The sequence below is a fragment of the Harmonia axyridis genome, chromosome 7, assembly GCF_914767665.1.
Source record: "Harmonia axyridis chromosome 7, icHarAxyr1.1, whole genome shotgun sequence".
NCBI lineage: Eukaryota > Metazoa > Arthropoda > Insecta > Coleoptera > Coccinellidae > Harmonia > Harmonia axyridis.
Window position 1 is genome coordinate 18,688,423 of NC_059507.1, and position 22,661 is coordinate 18,711,083.

At 33.4% G+C, this 22,661-nt stretch overlaps 1 protein-coding gene across 2 annotated transcripts in view; it reads right to left on the reverse strand.

Annotated features, from left to right (window-relative positions):
- Positions 1-22,661, reverse strand: part of LOC123684943 (acetylcholine receptor subunit alpha-like 2) — a 224,244-nt gene that overhangs the window by 85,729 nt on the left and 115,854 nt on the right. The window contains exon 7 of one of the 2 annotated variants that reach the window (XM_045624476.1): positions 18,771-18,940. The exons of the other annotated variant lie outside the window; for it this stretch is intronic. Coding sequence (XP_045480432.1) covers positions 18,771-18,940 — 170 coding nt within the window. The remainder of the gene's footprint in view (positions 1-18,770; positions 18,941-22,661) is intronic. 2 annotated transcript variants of the gene reach the window in all.

A 22,661-nucleotide genomic window follows, 5' to 3' on the forward strand; every position in this document is an offset into this window, starting at 1 on the left:
ATAAAATCTAAATATTATCCAGTGAGTCCTTACATGCAAACTAAAATAAATGAGGAAATAGATAAAATGCTCGATTTAGATGTAATTGAACCTTCTAATAGTGGTTGGAGTTCACCAATTCTTATGGTTCCAAAAAAGGATAACACTTATAGATTTTGTGTTGATTTCCGAAAGCTAAACGCTGTAACTGAGAAGTGTGCTTATCCTTTACCACATATTTCCTCAATTCTCGATAGTTTAGGTAATGCTAAATATCTTACTTCGTTGGATATAAAAAACGCTTATTGGCAAATCAAACTTTCCGAGAAAAGTAAACAATATACAGCGTTTACCATTCCAGGACGCGGGTTGTTTCAATTTAAAAGATTGGCATTCGGTTTAACTAATGCCCCTGGAACATTTCAAAAAATAATAGATGTTTTACTTGCCGAATTTCCAGGTTACGTATTCAGATATTTGGATGATATAATTATAGTAACACCTGACTTCGAAACTCATTTGCGTATATTAGAAAGTATTCTCGACAAATTAGCACAGGCAAATTTAGTTCTGAACAAGGAAAAATGTGTATTTTGTAGACCAGAGTTGAAATTTTTAGGATATATAGTAAATAGTAACGGTTTAGCTGTAGATCCAGATAAAATAAGTGCGATAGTTAATATGCCCAGCCCAAAGTCACCTAGGGAGGTGAAGAGAATAATTGGCATGATTATGTGGTATCGTAAATTTATTCCAGACCTGTCGACTATCACAGAACCCATCACTAAACTTACTCGTAAAAATTGTAAATTTGTATGGTCAGCCGACTGTGAACAAGCTTTCGCTAAAATTAAAGATCTTTTAGTGAGTGCTCCAATTTTGGCTTGTCCAAATTTCGAATATCCATTTATTCTTGAATGTGATGCTAGCTCTTATGGCCTTGGTTGCGTTTTATCTCAGGTTTATGATGGTAGAGAACACGTAATTTGCTATCTTTCTCGGAGTTTAACTCGTACTGAGAGAAATTTTTCAGCAACTGAACTTGAATGTTTAAGCGTGCTGTGGTCAATAGAAAAATTACGTTGTTATTTAGAAGGTGCTCCAAATTTTACAGTAACCACAGATCATCATAGTTTACTTTGGCTTAATAATCTTAAAGACCCACACGGTAGACTAGGAAGATGGGTACTAAAACTTCAAATGTACAATTTCACTATTTTGCATAGACCAGGAAGATTTCATCAAGTACCAGATTGCCTTTCTAGAGCAATTCCTGAGGAAACTTTTGTCATGTCTGAAATTTCATTGGAAAATATCAAGGATTCTTGGTACAATAAGCTTGTAAGTCAAGTTAAGATAAATCCTTGGAAATATTCAAATTTTAGAATTTCTGACGGCGGAATTTTATATAAAAATATGGGTAAGACCTCATCTGATGCAACTACATGGAAGCAAGTAGTACCTAAAGAAAAACGTATTGAGTTACTCAAGAAATTTCACGATGATCCTACAAGTGGAGGACATTTCGGTATATACAAAACATACCATAGAATTTTGGAAAATTATTGTTGGCCTGGGATGCAGCATGATATTACTAGATATGTAAATAAATGTAAAATATGCGCTGCACATAAACCGGAACAAAAACTAAAAGCTGGTATAATGGGTAAGAAACCTGAAGTTAATAGATGTTGGCAATACATAGCTATTGATTTGATTGGTCCTTTTCCTCGTAGTACTAAGGGTTATCAACATATTTTGGTGGTTTGCGATTTTTTTAGTAAGTTCACACTACTTTATCCTTTGCGACAAGCAACAGCATCTTCAATAATAAGAATTTTAGAAGAACAGGTATTTTTGTTATTCGGAGTTCCTGAAATACTTAAGTGTGACAATGGCACTCAATTTAAGGGTAAAGAATTTTCAAAGTTGCTTAATGAATATCATGTGAAAGTATTTTATAATCCTCTTTATCATCCGGAACCAAATTTCTCAGAGAGGTCGAATAGAGTTATAAAAACTATGATAGCTAGTTACATTGAAGAAAATCATAAAAAATGGGACAAATATTTACCTCAATTGGCTTGTGCCTATCGTACAGCGAAACATGAAGTTGTTAATAATACACCGTATTCTATAAATTTTGGATGTGAAATGATTGTGGATGGTAATGATTATGAATTAATCAGGGATAGAGAAAGTATTGTGGATGGAGTCAAGGAGAAACAAGGTAGTAAAGAGTCGGAAAAGCTAATGAAGATGGAAAAATTGAGACTATTCGTGAAAGATAGGTTGAAAAAAGCTCATGAAAAAACTAAACACGATTATAATTTGCGGCATAGACCTCAACAATATAGTGTAAATGATTTTGTTTGGGTAAAATCACATTTCTTGTCATCCAGTATAAAAGATTTTTCAGCTAAATTAGGTGATAAATTTTGTGGTCCATATAGAGTATCGAAAAAGCTAGGGGTTAATACATATGAACTCAGAGATGATTCAGGTGTTTCTAAGGGAAATTGGCATGTGTCTCAACTTAAGCCTGATAAAACTCTTGATGCTGGTCAGTGATTGGGGTGAAGTTTTCTTCTCTCATGTTGACTGTATCGATTATTTGCTTGCTTTCTTTGGAAAAAAATCTTCGATTTTTTTTTATGGGAAGGGGAGGTATGTTACGGTTTGAATTTGAATTTAATTATTTACAGTATTCCTTATAATTTGTTCCTGTGGTTAATGATTTCTGTAACAGGAGGTATGTTGCATTGCCGGTAGATGTCATGTTATAGCGTTAAATTCAAACTTGCATTTAAAACACAAAAAGTAACATCAACACGTTCAGTTTTTTCATTCATTTTTTTGTATCTCGGTTATCATTCAATTTGAGTTCTTTTGAAAATGCATTTCGAATATCGTTCTTTTTCCATCGTAGCCTCTCACAGAGTAACAACGAAATTTTGGCGAGCAGTAGAGTTTAAAGTCGGCATTTTTTGAAATTTATTATGGTAGCTGAATTAATTTTTCTGCTAAGGCAATAATCAATTTAATTTGGATAGCCTAGTCAAATCAAGTATTTATTTTGTGAGCTACAATTGAGTGAAAATCCTCGACAACGAGGGTAAGTTACCTTGTGATCAATTTGAATTGAATTTTAAAGTAATACATACTTTTTTCTGTCATTCTTAGATTTTTATTATATGGTAATTTTTTTTCTATTGGACGTATTGGTATCATTCAAGATCTTCACGAAAATTGCGAGTTAATGGTGCATACCTCCTGGGAAAATTGTTCAATTGGTCCTACATTTGTTGCTAGAGATTTTCATACCGTTTCATTTTGAGTCACTTGGTACAGTTGGCTTGGGGAGGAGATTCACCCTAATTTTAAGATAAGTTCCTTCTCATGGTTTTTTTTTCTTCATTGTTGATTAGATACAATTTTGGATATAATATTAAATTCACCTTTGGCACATTTCCTTTTCTAAATTTTTATTATATTTTCTCATATTAACATTACCAATATTTGAATATTGTAATTTTCACATTATATTCAGTATATTTAATATTCCAGATTTGTATTCGCAGTTCTCAAAGTTTAGTACTCATAATTTCATATTGTCTTATATTTCAACTTATCCAAATTGAGTATCTTTTTTTAAATTTTCTTAATCGTATATTTTTCCAAATTCAACTTCATCCTTATTCTTAGAGATAACATTCCATATTAGCTTGATACTTTAAATTTTTCATCATTCACATTTTGACTGCTTTAACTAGAACTTCATTATCTAAATTACTCATTAGTGTATAATTGTCCTAAGTGCACGGTATTGCAATCTTTCGATTCAGTCTATTAGAACTAAGAATTATATATTTGTAAGAAACTTATTAGATTATAGTTATTGTTATTTCAGATTTAAAAATTTATTTGTGATTAAAAGTACTTAACCCAACCCTGATTAATTAATTGTTTATGACTGATTAATTGTCTCATCAGCAACTTTATAATTGGAATTTATTATCACAGGTTATAATAAAGAAAGTACTACCGTGGCATACTGAAGAGTCTTGTGAATGAATTAATTGGTTCACTTACCAAATTGATCAATTTATGCTTGAAAGATAACATCTTCCCGAAAATACTTAAGGTAGCAAGAGTTGTTCCTGTTCATAAAAAGGGTTCAGTGCAGTTGGTCAACAACTATAGACCAATATCGATTATACCATTATTCTCGAAAGTCTTGGAAAAGGTTATGCAGCTACAGTTAACCTCCTATTTTGAGAACAATTGCCTCTTCAATAGCTCCCAATTCGGTTTCAGAAGCGGCCTCTCTACAACTGCTGCCATAACAGAGCTTATGAAAATAATTAATGAAGGATATAGTGATGGTTTATACGTCGGTGGACTTTTCTGTGACTTGAGCAAGGCTTTTGATTGCGTGTCTAGAGAGCATCTTATTTATAAATTACAGAGGTATCGGTTCGATCAGGGTGCAATTGACCTTTTAGGTTCCAATCTGTCTGATAGGGTGCAGTGGGTTGATCTCGGGGGAGATATATCTGACTTGTCGAGTGTTGATTGTGGTGTGCCACAGGGATCGGTTCTCGGACCGCTTCTTTTTCTCATCTACGTCAATGATCTTGTAAGTTGTGACCCCGATGCGGACTTTGTTCTTTTTGCTGATGACACAAGTGTGCTCAAAAAGGTACAGTCTAGAAAGCTTATACTTCAAATTTTGAGAGAGTTGTCTTCTGTTGTTTCGGAATGGTTCAATAGCAACCAGCTCAGCTTGAATGAAACGAAGACAGTGTATATGTATTTTTCAATGAGAGATCTAGAAGGAATGAATTCACTTGAGCCAATCAAATTTTTAGGTGTGCATATGGAGGGTAATTTGTCTGGGATAGCTCACATCGATAAAGTCTCTAGCTCTATTACGTCAGGTGTTTTTGCATTACGATCATTAACTGAGGTTGTATCGGATTCTGTATTATTGTCTGTGTATCGTGGATTCATAGAATCTAGAATAACATATGGGGTATTTTGTGCTGGGGTCATGATGCAGGTGTGAAACGACTCTTTGGATTGCAAAGAAAGGCTATCAGAGTTTTGGGTAGACTTAATTACAGAGATGAATTCAAACATGTGTTTCATGTTAAAAATATACTTACTGTCCCGTGTCTGTTCATTTTTAAATATTTGTTGTTTGTAAAGTCGCACATAGAGGCACATAGAACACACCAGGATATTCATGCACATAACACACGCAGAATAGATCTAATTTATCAATAGGATAAAGTGCGGTGTACCTTACTATGGGCCTAAGCTTTTCAACAGCCTGCCACCCACGGTGAGGGCGATGCCTAATAAACAATTCAAGCTTTGTTTGAAGGAATATTTGCTTAGTAAATGTTTCTTTTCTTTAGATGAATATTATTTGAATGATTGTCAGGATTTTTCATAAGTATATAAGTAAAAATATTTTTTCCTTTTATAATTGACGTATGTTAGCATTGTTAAAAATGTAAAAGCATGGATAAAATATTATTATTATTATTATCACGCCGGTAAGGTTAGCTCCAGGCCGGCCAGCTCCAGGCCGGCCAGCTCCACGGGAACCATTCATTCCACCACGGTCAAACACACTTTCGTCATTTTCGATATTTTGATTGAATTTCTAGATGCGTGAATGTAATAAAAGGAGGTTCATCTTATAGAGAAATGAAAGATCTAGCGAATAGTAATTTTTGTTTACAAAGGCTACATCTACGGATAAATATCAGGATGGAATTGAAGAATTTCATGACGGCCGAAGAGATTTTCGTGATTTTTATATTTTCTGAATGAGCGGCCAAAGATGATATTTAGTCCATCTTATGGAGAATTGAAACAGCTATAAATATTGAAATTTTCGTTCACATTGGGTACCTCTAAGGGCCCTGCTCCACGACCTGAATTGTATGATATCATGCCGGCCGGATAGTTTTTCGTGATTTTCATGTTTTTCGAATGAGCGGCCAAAATGAAATTTAGTCCATGTTATAAAGGATGGAAGAAGCCATAAATAGTGTTTTTTTCGTTCACATTGGGTACCTCTAAAGGCCCAGCTCCACGACCTAAAATGTGTAATATCATGCCGACCGGATAGTTTTTCGTGATTTTCATGTGTTTCGAATAAGCGGCCAAAGAAGAAATTTAGTCCATGTTATTAAGGATTGAAAAAGCCATAAATATAGAAATTTTCGTTCACATTGGGTACCTCTAAGGGCCCAGCTCCACGACCTGAATAGTATGATATCATGCCGGCCGGATAGTTTTTCGTGATTTTCATGTTTTTCGAATGAGCGGCCAAAGATGAAAAAAAAGAGGCAAAAAAGTTTAACACTTGAAATATGTGAAATCGGTTTGATAGAAATTTAGGCAGTTCTTCCCTGAAAATAGTACATTCTTCCTGTTTCGATTTATCGGTAGTAAAGTGGGTGTAGACGTGAGAGACGTAGATCATTTTCTATATCTTCAGCCATCGTAAGTTTTAAACAAATTATAGAGTAGCGGATGTACGCTAGCGATAGTGTACATTTTATAGTTTTAAATTATTAGTTAGTCAAGATGGCGACAAATGACAAGGTTGAGAAAGATGTAGTCTGCGGAATTTGTCGAAGAAGTGTTGTGTAATCAATGGTTGAATGTGAAATAAGTTCATAAATGTTTCACCCTAGTTCTGAAACAGGCAGTTTGGATGGTATGGTAAATGATAATAACCTGATAAATCTCAACATTGGAAAAGGGGAACATTATCACAAGCAAAGAAGATAGAAATGTTAGAAAAAAAATCAAAATAAACAGAAAGTAAACAAGAGGCCAGAATCTGAAATTTTATCAAAGTTCATAATGATAACAGATGCCAATAATTCAAAGGAAACAGGCGATCAGAATTCAAACAGGTACGCCGACGTATCTGGAGTGGTCCTAGCAATCAACTACAGATTGCGCAAAGAATAAAACTGGCTGAACTAATAAACCTCCAATGCGACTATGAAATTGACAGAGGAATTATAGTAAACAAGACCAAATCAAAACAAAATCGAAGGAAGGATAAAATTTCAACTGAAACTCCGGACAATGAATGGAAGACAGTTCAGAGGAGGAAGACGAGGAAAATCAAGCCTACTAGACTCGGAACGTGCAAAGTCGTAGAAAACGAGGAAGAAAAAAGGCCCACGTGAATAAAAATATGATCGAAACATATATTAGACAAAAACCAGGTTTCAATCAAGAAGCATTGGAAAAAAAGGAACTACAATTTGAGAAGAATAAATGTGATTTGAAAAGCTTTCCAGTGAAAGTTCCGATCATAAAAAAAGACCGGAATTTTGAACTGAAAATGTTGCGATGAAAAGATTCTATATGCAAACCTATAAACAAAATTGTCCGGCGGGCGATTTTTTCCAAAAAAACTTATACTTCCACAGAAACATATCAAGACAAAAAATAAATCATTCCCTTAAAAAAAGAAATTAAGGAATATACACTTATTCTTCAGAACATTCAATCGATGGGAAAAAGTGTGGAATCCTTTCAACATTTCCTCTCATCTCAGAGTGATTGCATAATCGTTTGTCTAACAGAGCACTGGAAAAGTGAAGATGAATTGCAACAGAAATTAAATAACTTAAAACTAGTCTCTGCTTTCTGTAGACCTAAAGGTAAGTACACATGGTGGAGCAGCAATATATCGATCAAAATATTAAGTGTTAAAGAAGAAGAAAACTGGAAAACTTTTCTATAATTGGTCAATTTGACTGGGCAGCAGCAGATATGTCACCAGGAGAGAAGAAATTCATTCATCATCAGTGTACAGACCATGTAGTACAATCAGTGATATAGATGTGTTTCTGGAGCATTTGGAGAGAGTTCTGACGGTGGCAATGGAGGAGAATAAGCATATAATGGCAGCAGGAGATTATAACATAGATCTACCGATGAACAACAAAAGGAAGTATGATTTTATCACATTGATGAGTTTATTTGATCTTTTCCCCACAATTTTTCTACAAAAATTGTGGAGAATACAATTATCAGATATAAATATTATAAAACAGATGAAATCAGGGAAAGTAAGTCTAGACAGAACATTTTGTTGACTATGAAAATATGTAGAAGTGAATATAAAATTTTATATGATTATGACAAACGTAATGACGTTTTACGATAATCTTCTTTTAGCATCAAGGGCTGATTACTACAATAATAAAATCAAGTCATCTGACAATAAGAACAAAACAATGTGGTCTATATGTAATGACATCAGAGGAACAGGAATGAAAAATAATAACAATTTCCTTGAAAATTCAGACATTGCAAATAATCATAACAACTTTCTTGTTAACAAAATTCCTATTATGTTGAGTAATTTGAATGATTTATCATTCAATTCTAAGTTAGAGGATAATACCGAATGCACTGATTTACAACCAACCACTCCTGATGAAATTATTGAAATTGGGGACAAAATTGAGAATGAATATTGTTGTATATTCGAAAGTTGTTATTAATTCTTAGTCTATGGAACGCCTTATCCAACACATGTTCCTCATCCTATATGTGCGATGTAGATAATTTCATTTATTAGTATTGAATAAGAAGCTGAATGGCACACATCGAGTTTCATTTAAGAATTATTCCGCGATATTCCAAATATCTAACAAATTGGCGACGAGTCTGTTTTGTGATCAGTTTTTGTGACATTATACATTATCAAAAATGTCAGAAACCGACGCAATGAACCTACAAGCTACCACATTAATTGGACATCTGCGTGAATTTGACGTTCACAATAACGAATGGTCAATTTTCAAACCACGTATGAAAAATTTCTTCGAGGCGAATTCAATAAGAGACGACAAACAGAAGAGGTCAGTGTTTTTGAACATATTGTCGGAAGATTCTTACAGACTATTGTTCAATCTATGTCTACCTAATACACCTGAGTCACTCACATTCAAGGATCTTATTGAAATTTTCAATAAACATTTCGGATCCCAAATATGTGTATTCGCAGAGAGGTTGAAATTCTACAGTGCTGTCAAGGCACCGCAAGAAAACATGAAAGAATGGGCAGCACGAGTACGTGGACTGGCCGTTCACTGTGAATTTTCCACGGAACTTCAAGTAATGCTGAGAGATCGGTTCATCATGGGACTAGAAAAAGGACCTGTAAGAGATCGTCTTTTCGAAGAAACAAATTTAATTTCATTCGAAGATGCAATAAGAATTGCAATCAGCAAGGAGTCATTTCAGGTGAAGCAAGAAAGTTCCGGTACGCCATCTTTTTCTAAGCCAGAAAATCAAATATTTCAAGTGCGCAAGAGAAACGGTCAAGGAAATACGTCATCGAATATGTCACCCAAGCCGACGTCCGAGGGACAGAAATCAGCATGCAGAATCTATGGCAGAAAGAATCACGCAACTGCGCAATGCCGTTACAGTAATTGTTGTTGTCACCTATGTAATAAGAAAGGTCATATTGCACCTATGTGCCCAACTAAAGGTAACAGCCAAAATAAGAAAAAAGGTTATCATAATTTTCTTGATGATATTTTCAATACTCTGTTTTCATTGAATGAGGATCATCATTCAGAACCATTTATTATAAATATTATTATCAATGGAAAATCACATGCATTTCAATTAGATACTGGAGCTAGTATTTCCGCTATATCAAGAAGATATTATGAAGCATATTTTTCTGATTTCAAATTGAATAAATGTAGTATAATTTTACATGTATACAATGGCGATCAACTGAAGCCACAGGGTTATATTGAACCGGTAATTTCCTTTAATAATTTAAATAGGAAATTAAAATTAGTTGTAATTGAAAATAGTGGTTCTCCAATTTTAGGAAGAAGTTTTCTTTCAGTTTTCAATTTGAATATGAATAATTTTATATTCAGCATTAATAATATCGAATCTAAATTAATTCAAATGTATCCAAATTTGCTTGAACCAGGACTAGGCGCTTTCAATAAGTCTAAAGTAAAACTTACTTTGAAAAATCCCGAAAACGTTCAACCAAAATTTTATAGAGCTTGGCCAGTGCCTTATGCTATGAAAGAAAAGATAGAATATGAATTAGAACGTCTTTTAAAGCTAGTTGTTATTGCTCCGGTAGATTATTCTGACTGGGCAACACCAGTTGTTCCAATTTTAAAGAAGGACGGAAGTATAAGATTATGTGGAAATTTTAAAATCACAATAAATCCATTTTTGGAACAGGATGAATATCCATTACCAATTGCTCAGGAACTTTTTGATAAGCTTGGCGGAGGTCAAGAATTTTCTAAGATTGATCTTTCTAATGCTTACTTGCAATTAGTTTTAGATGATGAATCAACAAAACTTGTAGTTATATCTGCACATAAGGGTTTGTTTAAATATCTCAGGTTACCGTTCGGTGTATCACCAGCGTCAAAAATATTTCAGAAGAAAATTTAATCATTATTATCTGATATTGAAGGTGTCGTGGTATTACAAGATGATATTGCAATTACAGGCAGGAATAGAAAAGAACATTTAGATAGAATAGAAAAGGTTTTAAGATTATTGGAAAGTTCAGGTTTAAAAATTGCTAGAGAGAAATGTAAATTTTTTGAGCCTTCGATCGAATACTTAGGGCATATCATTGACAGTAAAGGAATCAGACCTAGTCATTCAAAAGTCGAAGCCATCAGAGGATTTGCAATTCCTAACAATGTAACAAAACTCAAATCATTTCTTGGGTTGATCAACTATTATTGTAAATTTATTCATAATTTATCATCCATATTACATCCATTATATTCATTATTGAAAAAAAATGTTAAGTTTAAATGGACAGACGAATGCCAATTCGCATTCGATAGGGTGAAAAGTTTGCTCACTTCAAATAAGGTATTAACTGCATATAATCCCTCATTACCTTCAAAATTGTCCGTAGATTCTTCAGATTGGTGCTATTTTGAGCCATATTATGGCAGATAAAACTGAAAAACCATCAGCTTATGCATCACGTTTACTCAATCAAGCAGAAAAAAAATACTAACAATTCGAGAAAGAAGGATTAGCAATTATATTTGGTCTTTGCAAATGCAATCAGTACTTGAAAGGTAATAAATTTATTCTTGCAAGTGATCACAAACCGTTAGTTCACATATTTAATCCCCAAAAAAATTTACCACAATATGCCGCTAACCGAATATGTAGATGGGCTGCAATTTTGTCTAATTATCAATATAAAATAGAATACGTCCGAACTGATAAAAATCCAGCAGATTGTTTATCACGTTTACCCTTACCACATGAAATAAATTCCGCAAGTGTAGATTTTAACATCATTAATTTTATTGATAACTCTGAGTTAAATATAAATTTCAGTCAAATTAGAGATGCAACTAAAAATGATAAATTTCTTCAAGAAATAAAAAAATTCGTTCAGACTAACAAATGGCCAGCTAGAGTCCATAGAAATGAACGATACAAACCATTTTTAAATAAAAGATTCGAATTGTCAGTAGAATCTGAATGTTTACTTTGGATTGGAATAATCGCATTGTTGTACCTGATAAATTACAAGGGAAAATTTTAAATCTAATTCATGCAACACATTTAGGCATCGTTAAATTAAAATGTATAGCAAGAACATATTTTTGGTTCCCGAACATAAATACGAAAATAGAAAAATTAGTAAATCGATGTGAAATATGCAAATTAAATAGTGCAAGCCCACCAAAATCAGAGTTGCAATCGTGGCCATATCCTCAGAAGGCATGGGACCGTTTGCACTTGGATTTTTTGGGACCGTTCAAAGGAAAATTTTTTCTAATAATTGTAGATGCTCATACGAAATGGTTGGAAGTTTTTCCAATGAATAATGTTTCATCAGTAGCTACTATTTCGATATTGAGATCTACATTTGCACGTTTCGGTTTACCAAAATTGATTGTCACAGACCAAGGACGACAATTTGAATCAAATGAATTCAAAGAGTTCTTAAATAAAAATAATATCAAACATATCGATGTTCCAGCTTATCATCAGAGTCATCAGTAAAAATTGTGAAAAATCATTTAAAAAAAGTTTTGAATTCTGCAACTTCAAATGACACTATATTAGCTAGATTTTTATTTGATTATAGAAATTCTGTTCACACAAATACTGGAGTTAAACCATCCGAATTAATGTTCAGGCACAAAATAAATGACAGATTTAGTTCAATTTTACCTACAATAAGTTCATCTGAAAAAGTTGTTCGAAAACAGGCAGAACAAAAATATTATTATAAAGGTAAAAGAAATTTAGAATTTTCACCAGGAGACAAAGTTTCAATAAAATCTTATAAACATAATAAAGAATTCTGGGAAAAAGGAACTATCAAAAGAAAAATAGGAAAGGTTGTGTATGAAGTTTATATTAACGGAAAGAAGTACTGTATTAAAAAAAATCAACTGAAACTTGATTATTTAGACAATAATTCATTACCGTTATCAAATGATGATATAAATGATTCACCGTTGATTAAAAAGCGTTTGAGTTTACCATTAGCATTAAGGAAAGAAAAACGAAATATAAAACCTATAGAAAGATTTGGAATTGAATAACAAAAAAATCTTAACTGTTAAAAAAAAAAAAAATAAAATTGTAATTATATTTTTATAATTTCTTTTAATCATGTATGTATAAAATTTGTATATGTATATATAATTAAGTTGTATATGTATATATAATTAAGTTGTATATTATGTACATTCGAAAATTCATTTTAGATATAAGTTTGAATTTTTTAAGGGAGAAAATGTTATATATTCGAAAGTTGTTATTAATTCTTAGTCTATGGAACGCCTTATCCAACACATGTTCCTCATCCTATATGTGCGATGTAGATAATTTCATTTATTAGTATTGAATAAAAAGCTGAATGGCACACATCGAGTTTCATTTGAGAATTATTCCGCGATATTCCAAATATCTAACAAATATAGTAGTGGTGATTGACGGAATACCGGTCAATATTATGAAATATTGTATACAACAAATCAGTTACGTAATTCCTTCAGAGTGACTCAGGAACTCTTATCAAGGCAGGTGGTAGGGTGTACCTCAAATATCGAGCGAAACAGGGTTATGCTAGAGAGGCTTGAATCACAATTGCTTCATTGTGAAAATAACATCTCCTCAATGTCCAGCACATTTAATGATTTGAATGACGACATGGCAGACATCAGATCAAGAACAAATGAGGCCTTGGCCAGAGTGGATGCTGGTCAGGAGGGGTTGGACTCGTCGGAGATTCTAGATAGAGTGCGAAGATCTCATAATGAATCACATTTTTTCTCCTGGTACTGGGCACATTGTTTCTCATAACAGAATTGGAAGGAAGACAGGGCAAACTCCACGACCTTTGCTGATTAAATTTTCAAACCCAGTCACCCCCTCACGATCTTGAGATCCAAAAAACTCCTTTCAACTTCTTCAGCTTTCGGTGATGTGACCATATCTGATGACTTCACTCCTTATCAGTCTTTTTGTTTGCGGAGAGCTAGGGATGTTTGAAGTGGCGTCTATCGTGTGGTGAAGCGAATCTCACAATAAAGTGACACGCGCTGAAAGCATGTCGGGGCAAAAAAAACTGAACATTTCTATTCATGAATGGACCATTATGTACACCAATGCAATATCTATCAAGAATAGGTTGGATGAATTATCCGCCACTGTTTTCATCTTCAAATCATCCATGTAGCTATTTAGAGAGTGGGTTCAGCGCCAAGCAGAACCATAAAGGGCTCAAGGAGTCTCCTTGGAAAATTCCCTTCTTAATTGGAAATCAGCCTGGTTTTCGAATTGTCCATTGCAAGCTTTAAAAAATTTGTTATAATTGGATCGATCTTGTATATTTCCAAAATTTTCATCGGCCAGCCATGTGGAAATGAGTCGAAAGCCATGAAAGGGTTTCTATGTTTCTTGAAGGCTTGGTTGCATATGATGGAATCTATTAGCAGCTGTTACTTCGATCCTTATGCATTCTTGGGACATCCTTTCTGCTGTGTAGTAATTATTTTATTTTTCTCGCAATTTTTGTAGATGCTAAACATGATGTGATGATTTTGTATATTGGTAGGCATGTTATAGGTCTGTATGTTGATTGATCCATTGCGTTTTGAAAATCCTTCGGTATTAGGTAAGTCATACCAGTTGTTAAAAATGTTGGCATTTCTCTTGGATTATGTATAATGTTATTTATGTATTCGACGAGCCTGCCGCGCAGACACCAAAACTTCTTCAACCAGAAGTTGTGAATTCCATATTGGCCTGGAGATTTCCAATTGTGAGTGTTCTTCAATATTTCCTCATCTCTTCTTATCCAACGCGCTTGCGAGTTGAAAGGAGTCGGTGTTGAAAGTTGATCGGTCCAAAAACTCTTCATATTTTCGGCGCTTGGAGGACGCCCTAATTTTGTTGACGTTTGTTCCTTAAGCATTCTATAAAATTTATTTTTGGAGTTTTCAAAAATTATATACAGGGTGTTTCAAGTTCGACGGCCTATTAGACGTTTCTGGAGAACGGGGCCGATTTGAGATCTGAAAATTCGGAATATGACATTGTTCACGATGCTCTATTCAGCTAAAATATTTTCGAACTTCCGGCACTCCCGGTCATACAAGAATTGAAAAAAAAATTATAAAAGAATTTTTTTTTTTCATTTTATGTCTTAAATATTGTCAATATTTCCAATCTCAATTACTCTTTGCTGAAATTATTGCGTTAGTCCTTATAGTATTCAAAATATTAAGAAAAAACCGTAAAAAAGAGAATTTCCTTAGTCACAATTACGTGAATTATTCTTACTGTGAATATCCTATGCATATACTCAATTCACTTTCTCAAACTAGAATGATGTTGGAATATAATGTATATCTTGAATTTGAAAAATATCATCACAGGGTGTTTCAAATATTGTGCCAAAAATTGTGAACAAAATTCCATCATTACTTTCGATTTTCAAATTAGAACCCTATATTTTTGTTAGATTCTACGGTGAAAAATAAGGGTAGTGTCCAAACATGATTATGCCCTCAAATTCAATAACTCAAGAGTTATTCGAGATTTTATGAATTTATGTTATACGTAGGATCAATTCCATTCAATCTGTTTCTAGAGTACGTTTCGAATAAGTATTCTATGATCATAGAAATTAAAAAATGTTATTATTTCAAAGTGACAGGTGTACTCATTATTGAAGCTAGTAGATTATAATTTCATGATATGAATCGCCGTTATTCAAATAATAAAATTCTGGATCTATTCCATATCCTCGGTGAATGCAACAGAATTATTTCGAGAACTTGTCGAGCATTCAATCAGAAATATTCACATTTACCACCAATTGACGAGAAGATATTTCGAAAGTATGTTTCAAACTTTCTGTTACTCCCTTTTCATCACCACACCGATTGTTTTCCTAAATTCATAAAATTTATTCTACCGCTTTTTTATATGAATATAATTGGCACACAGGAGTCCTGCATGATTTTATCTCATTTGGTAGGTACAGGTTTTTTTATCTAGGTAGGTACTTCAGTATAATGTATATTCATAAATTTCTGATTTAAAATTCGATGAGTTCTACCAATACATAATTCTATTGCATTCATCGTGAATATGGAATTAGATATTTATAATACAAGTGCAGAAGTTATTGATATTCTTCCAAGAGTTCGAAATGAACAAGTGGTAGAATGAGCCTTCTGTACGAGTTTTGAACATCATTTTCCCGAATTCACTGCCTTTTTATTGAAATTAACAGAAATTTCCATAAATATCTATTAGTGATTTTTGCATTGAAAAATGTTGGTTGGCAGAACAGTTTTCTGTATCACAAATTTGACAGATAATAAATAAATCCGTTTCAGTCTATTTTGTTTCACGAGATGTGCCGGAATGAACTGATTTGCCACATAATTAGAGAAAAGTATATCCAGAATGTTGTCATTTGAATATCGGAAATTCAATTCGTGAAATCAAATTAGTGTAGCTTTTATAATGAAAATACCTGTCACATGTAAAGTAATTAGATATTTAAATTTCTATGGTCATAGAGTATGATTGCTAATCTGTCTGGAAACAGATCGAATAAAATTGACCCTACGTATAAGATAAATTCATAAAATCTCGAATAACTCTTGAATTATTGAATTTGGGAGCACAATTATGTATGGACACTACCCTTATTTTTCACCGTAGAATCCAACGCGATCATAAAAAATAGGGTTCTAATTTGAAAATCGAAAGTTATGATCAAATTTTGTTCACAATTTTTGGAACAATATTTGAAACACCCTGTGATGATATTTCTCAAGTTCAAGATATGCACAATATTCCTAAATCATTCTTGTTTGAGAAAGTGAATTGAGTATACGCATAGGATATCCACAGTAAAAATAATTCACGTAATTGTGACTAAGAAAATTCTCTCCTTTTTACGGTTTTTGCTTAATATTTTGAAAACTATAAGGACTAACGCAATAATTTTAGGAAAGAGTATTTGAAAACGAAAATCTTGATAATATCTAAGACATAAAATGAAAAAAAAAGATTTTTTTTTCAATTCTTGTATAACCGGGAGTGCCGTAACTTCGAAAATATTTTAGCTGAATAGGGCATCATGAACAATGTCATATTCTTTTCAGATTTCAAATCGGCCTCGTTTTCCAGAAACGTCTAATAGGCCGTCGAACTTGAAACACCCTGTATATATATATATATATATATATATATATATATATATATATATATATATATATTGACAACGAGAATAGTCCGAATGTTCCTGACAGCAGCCTAGGATTTCCTTGGTTTATTTGGACCCGGTCTTTCTAGCGAAAACTCCCCTAATGGTGAAGAAAAAAAAAAAAAATTATATATATATATATATATATATATATATATATATATATATATATATGATAAGGGGTGTGGGAAAATTGATAAGTGTTATAATTTCACTCTTCTTTATTTCATTTAGTCGACGTTTCGATCCAGATGGGGACCTTCTTCAGGACTCTACAATAGCAATAGAAAACAGTCAAAAACATGGCAATCACAAAACATGTAAAAATAGTACATACCGAAATACAGAGTTGTAAAGATCTTATTTGAACACAAATCAATAGCTCTCAAGAAAGCAATGAACAAGAACATCAACAAATTTAGCGAAAAAAGATCTGATATTTCGTTAGCACAAGAGTAGAAATCAATTATCATATGTAAATAAGGTGAACAGAATAATCAACAAAATGAGAGGTTGTCGAAACGTCGACTAAATGAAATAAAGAAGAGTGAAATTATAACACTTATCAATTTTCCCACACCCCTTATCATACTTATAACTATTGTTGTATATTGGGAATTAAAATTGTTGATATATATATATATATATATATATATATATATATATATATATATATATATATATATATATATATATATATATATACGTATCGTAAGGCGCTTCTTTTATAGCTCTTGATTCCGGTTCGGTGGTATCTCGTAATTCCCAGAAAGGAGATTGACAACAAAAAAAAAATATATATATATATGTTCATTATGTGCAGAATATGTGAGAGTTTTTTCGATGTCTTGAGTCTAGGAAGAGTTGGTCGTTTAAAAGGATCAGTACCCGCGAATTCAATGAAATATCTATTCATTGTAACAGATGATTGCTCTATTAGATCTCTTCGATCTTTTTCTCGGTTTTCCATAGTTGCAGTTTGTATATTCCTCCTTTGCTCATCTCTTACTGGTGTCAAATCTCCTCTGTTTTGTTCCTCAGTATTGATTTGTGCATTGATGTTGTGTTGGTTTTCAGCACAATCGTAGTTTTCTTCAATAGTTGCTTTGTTGTTAGTGAGGTTCTTATTCTATAGCCTCAGTTGTGATAGTTTCTGTGGAATTCTGCCAACAGATTCTGCCAGTAGCCTATTTCAATCTCTTCCATATTAGTCACTTCATAGTATATGCGCATGATTGTTTAATTTATCGAACTTGTTCATTTTATGCGTCTTCTTTGTAGACCTGCTTGGGCTTGTTGGGGATCCTGCAAAGCATTTTCAGCAGTCGGAGAAACTCGTGTTATTCTTCTCCTGGAATGTTGAGTTTGTGTAGGCGTAGTATTTTGTTCGACAGACGCCCGTCTCCTTAGCAATCTGTCACCGACGTCCCGCATACTGTCATGTCCAGCGCCGGCTCCAGACACGCCCTGACGAACCTCAGGCAGCGGTTCTATATTCCCATTCCTCAAATTCACCATCATTCATGGGTTCCTCCGTGTCATGGGGGAGACGGCCTTTGATCGCTTTTTACGATCCGCAGAGCTACGGTAAGAAAATTCTTGAGCTGCTTTCCACACGGCTTCGTCTGTTACCTTGGACAGGGACCCTTCGACAGGTTTCAGCTTCCCGGGTCAGAGAGCTCCTGGAGTCTGCGGTGGGCAGGAATCGATTAAATTCTCCTGATAGGTGAATCGCTAGGGATTAACCTACCGCTACCCTTTTATTATTATTATTATCATCGGTATTTGAATAACTTCCGTAAGAAGTTTTGGAATGAAATTACAATCAAAATTCATACGAAAGAATGTGTTACAAAAAGACTATTTTCTATAAAGTGATTGGAAGCTAAAATCGAATTTAGGACTTCTATTTTTTATACTACTTAGTCTTAGAGAAAGTATTTTCTTCAATTCATCCTGTAAAATTTACCTGATTAATATAAATGGTAAGTCCCAGCCATTTGCCAAGTGTTCCTGTCAATGGTTTTTTGATAACCCATGGTAACGGACTACTGTGTTTTGTTCTAGATATCCAAATCACTACTATTGATCCAATAATAGTACAAGATGAGACATAAAGGCAATTGCTGTAGAATAACACTGAAAATAAAAAATGTTCAATAAGCGTTTTGTCTCTCATAGTATGACAAATATTTTATACTATAAGGTGTGTGGAGAGTAGTCGAAAATTATTATTAAATGTCAAATCCTATTGCACCAAATTACGGTGCAACTTTGTAGTAGTAATACCACAAGTAATTGAATTATCACGATAAATCTCTCGATGAGTGATGCAGGATGAATATCACTGATTGTTGTTACTTTGTTTTTTGATTTATCGACAATGGGTGTTCAAGAGGAGTTGGAGATTGTGATGGTGCCTATAAACTCATGGTAACTATGAAAACACTCATTGGAGTCGTGATTCCAGAATACCTAACCTCATATCATATTGATCACAATGAAAAATATCGGCCATTTGCTGGATGGACATGTTGTTATGACATAATACTATAAGATATAAAGGCGAAAAAAGAAGCAACGTAAGAGCATGGAAAATAGGCTTGACTCTATCTTCCCTACAAATTCTTGGGAAACAGTGCACACAAAGAGAGAGTCAAAGCTATGGCTAGAGCGTTGACTTAATAGGACGTTATTTCTCAAACAGGATTTGGGTTTTTACAAAATTAAGTGATGGTTTCACATAACAACTGAACCAACAAGTTATTTGACGATTCTTGCACCAGCCTACTACAAAAAAATAAAAAGGAAATTCAAATTTGCGTAGCCAGACTGAATTTTTTTGCAGAGTTTTATACATTGTTGAATTCATAATTTTTTCTGTAACACCTCATAAGGAGATTCAATATGACTCGTGTTAAATTATTACTTCATCCGAACAAATTACGAGAGAGACAACTAACATTACATTCTACCCTACACTCGTAGTTACTTCATATCGTCACGGCGGCGCTGCGAGGCTGCGCTTGACGAGGCCATTGAGGGCTATCGAGCGAAACGATTAAAACATTATCTGTGTATTAGTGAATCCTCTGCTAAACCTATAAATCCAACAGGTTATAGACTCAGTGCACGCTTTAAACTGCGCGACGAGGTAAACAATTATTCTGAAAATCTGTTGTGTACACAACGAGAAAAATATAGGGGTAAGTTGAATTTCAACTTAATTATGAGGCTAGAGATATTTTATTTAGTTCAGTGAATGGAAATGATTTATTTCATATTCATTGCTGAAATAGAGAATTACTGTTATACAGTATATACTGTATTTGGAAATAATGTGTTTACTTATCTATTAGAGAAGGAATCAACTTTGATTCTTAACGGTTATTGACCGTTGATGTTTATAGAAATGAAATATTTTACTATACACATGTTTTATAGAGTTAAATAATGTTCACTATCTAGAGAGTCAATGTCCAAGTGTAGAGATCTTGCAAATTTGACTCTTAACGGTTATTGAACGTTGATACTTAAAGAAATGAGATATTTTACTATACACATGTTTTATAGATTTAAACTATGCAGATGTAGAGATTCTGCATACTCATTGTATCAAATTGATTTAGATATTTGTGAATTTAGAGATTTCACATTCGTCATTTGAGAAAATTATATTATGTGAATTCAGAGTTTTCACATTTATAATTTGAGAGATTTAGGTGATGTACCGGGTTTTTCACCATAATTTGACCCCCCCTTTAACTTTGTTACTAAAAGAGGTACAAAAAAATGTTTTCTACAAAAGTGTCACGAATTCGACTAGTGTTTTTTAAAATGATTTCACAAAACGAGATATATACAGAGTGGGCCACTTATTGATAGCAATTTCATTTTTTCAAATAGAACACCCTGTATATTTTTCTGAATTTGACTAGATCTTTTTCACCTAATTTCAAATATATAACATAGATACGTTTGGCCTATCTCTCTTATTCTGAGTACCATAGAGTTTCAAATTTTAAGAACCACCTAGCATGCTCAGTAATCTGTTTTCGAGTGGTAGGCTGCGATAACTCAAAATGCTCTTTTTTGAGTTATCTTGTTGGCAACGAGATGACATATAGTCAAATTGCCAACGAGATAACTCAAAAAAGAGCATTTTGAGTTATCGCAGCCTTCCACTTGAAAACTGATTACTGAGCATGCTAGGTGGTTCTCAAAATTTGAAACTCTATGGTACTCAGAATAGGAGAGATAGGCCAAACATATGTTATATATTTGAAATCAGGTGGAAAAGAGCTAGTCAAATATAGAAAAATATACAGGGTGCTCCATTTGAAAAAATGAAGTTGCTGTCAATATGTGGCCCACTCTGTATATATTTCTTTTTGTGAAATCATTTTAAAAAACACTAGTCGATTTCGTGAAACTTTTGTACAAAACATTTTTTTGTACCTCTTTCAGTAACAAAGGTAAAGGGGGGGTCAAATTATGGTGAAAAACCGGGTACATACATCATTCGAGAGGTATCGATTAGAAAATTTCGGAGTTTTAATTAAACCATTCAGGGATTGAGATTATGTTAACTTCAGAGATTTTGCTAACATACTTTCTGTTTTAGATTGGATAATTTTAGAGATTCTACATACCACACCTAGAGGATTGGAGAGTCTACATACATTGCTTGGAGCATGTAAAATTGGATGTTTCACATTCCACAAACATCATCTAGAGATTTAGATATTTTGAGAGTATATATTCATCATGCTTGATGAAAAATTTGGGGAATTATTTATTCCACTAAACTACAAGAACTGCAGTATGGTAAGATTAGTGATAATTAATATTTCAGGGCTTCTTTCATACAATGCTTGCTGTGCTGTGTTGTTTGTTTGGAAGCTAGGGATATTATAGGATTCAAGTATTCATCCTGTATAATGGCCATACCTAACTCAACAGGTATTCATTGCAGTGCGTGATACCGCCTTTGAAGTAAGGTGTGCCGGGTTTTTCACCATAATTTGACTCCCCCTTTAACTTTGTTACTAAAAGAGGAACAAAAAAAAGTTTTCCACAAAAGTTTCACGAAATCGACTAATGTTTTTTAAAATGATTTCACAAAACGAAATATATACAGAGTGGGCCACATATTGATAGCAACTTCATTTTTTAAATAGAACACCCTGTATATTTTTCTATATTTGACTAGCTCTTTTTCCCCTGATTTCAAATATATAACATATGTTTGGCCTATCTCTCTTATTCTGAGTACCACAGAACTTCAAATTTTAAGAACCACCTTGCAAGCTAAGTAATAAGTTTTCGAGTGAAAGGCTGCGATAATCCAAAATGCCCTTTTTGGTGTTCCAATTTATAGTGAAAAACGTATGTCATATATCGTTAACAACGAGATAACTCAAAAAAGATCATTTTGAGTTATCGCAGCCTACCACTTGAAAACTGCCAGCTTGCATGCCAGGTGGTTCCTAAAATTTGAAACTCTGTGGTACTCAGAATGAGAGAGATAGACCAAACATATGTTATATATTCGAAATCAGGGGAAAAAGAGCTATTCAAATGTAGAAAAATATACAGGGTGTTCCATTTGAAAAAATGAAGTTGCTATCAATATGTGGCCCACTCTGTATATATTTCGTTTTGTGAAATCATTTCAAAAAGCACTAGTCGATTTCGTGAAATTTTTGTAGAAAACATTTTTTTGTACCTCTTTTAGTAACAAAGTTAAAGGGGGGGTCAAATTATGGTGAAAAACCCGGTACATGTACGAGGTGGTGCTGCTTGAAAACTTGATAGTCCTGTTTCGAATTTTAGTAGATTGCTGTGCGTCTGAGGCAAT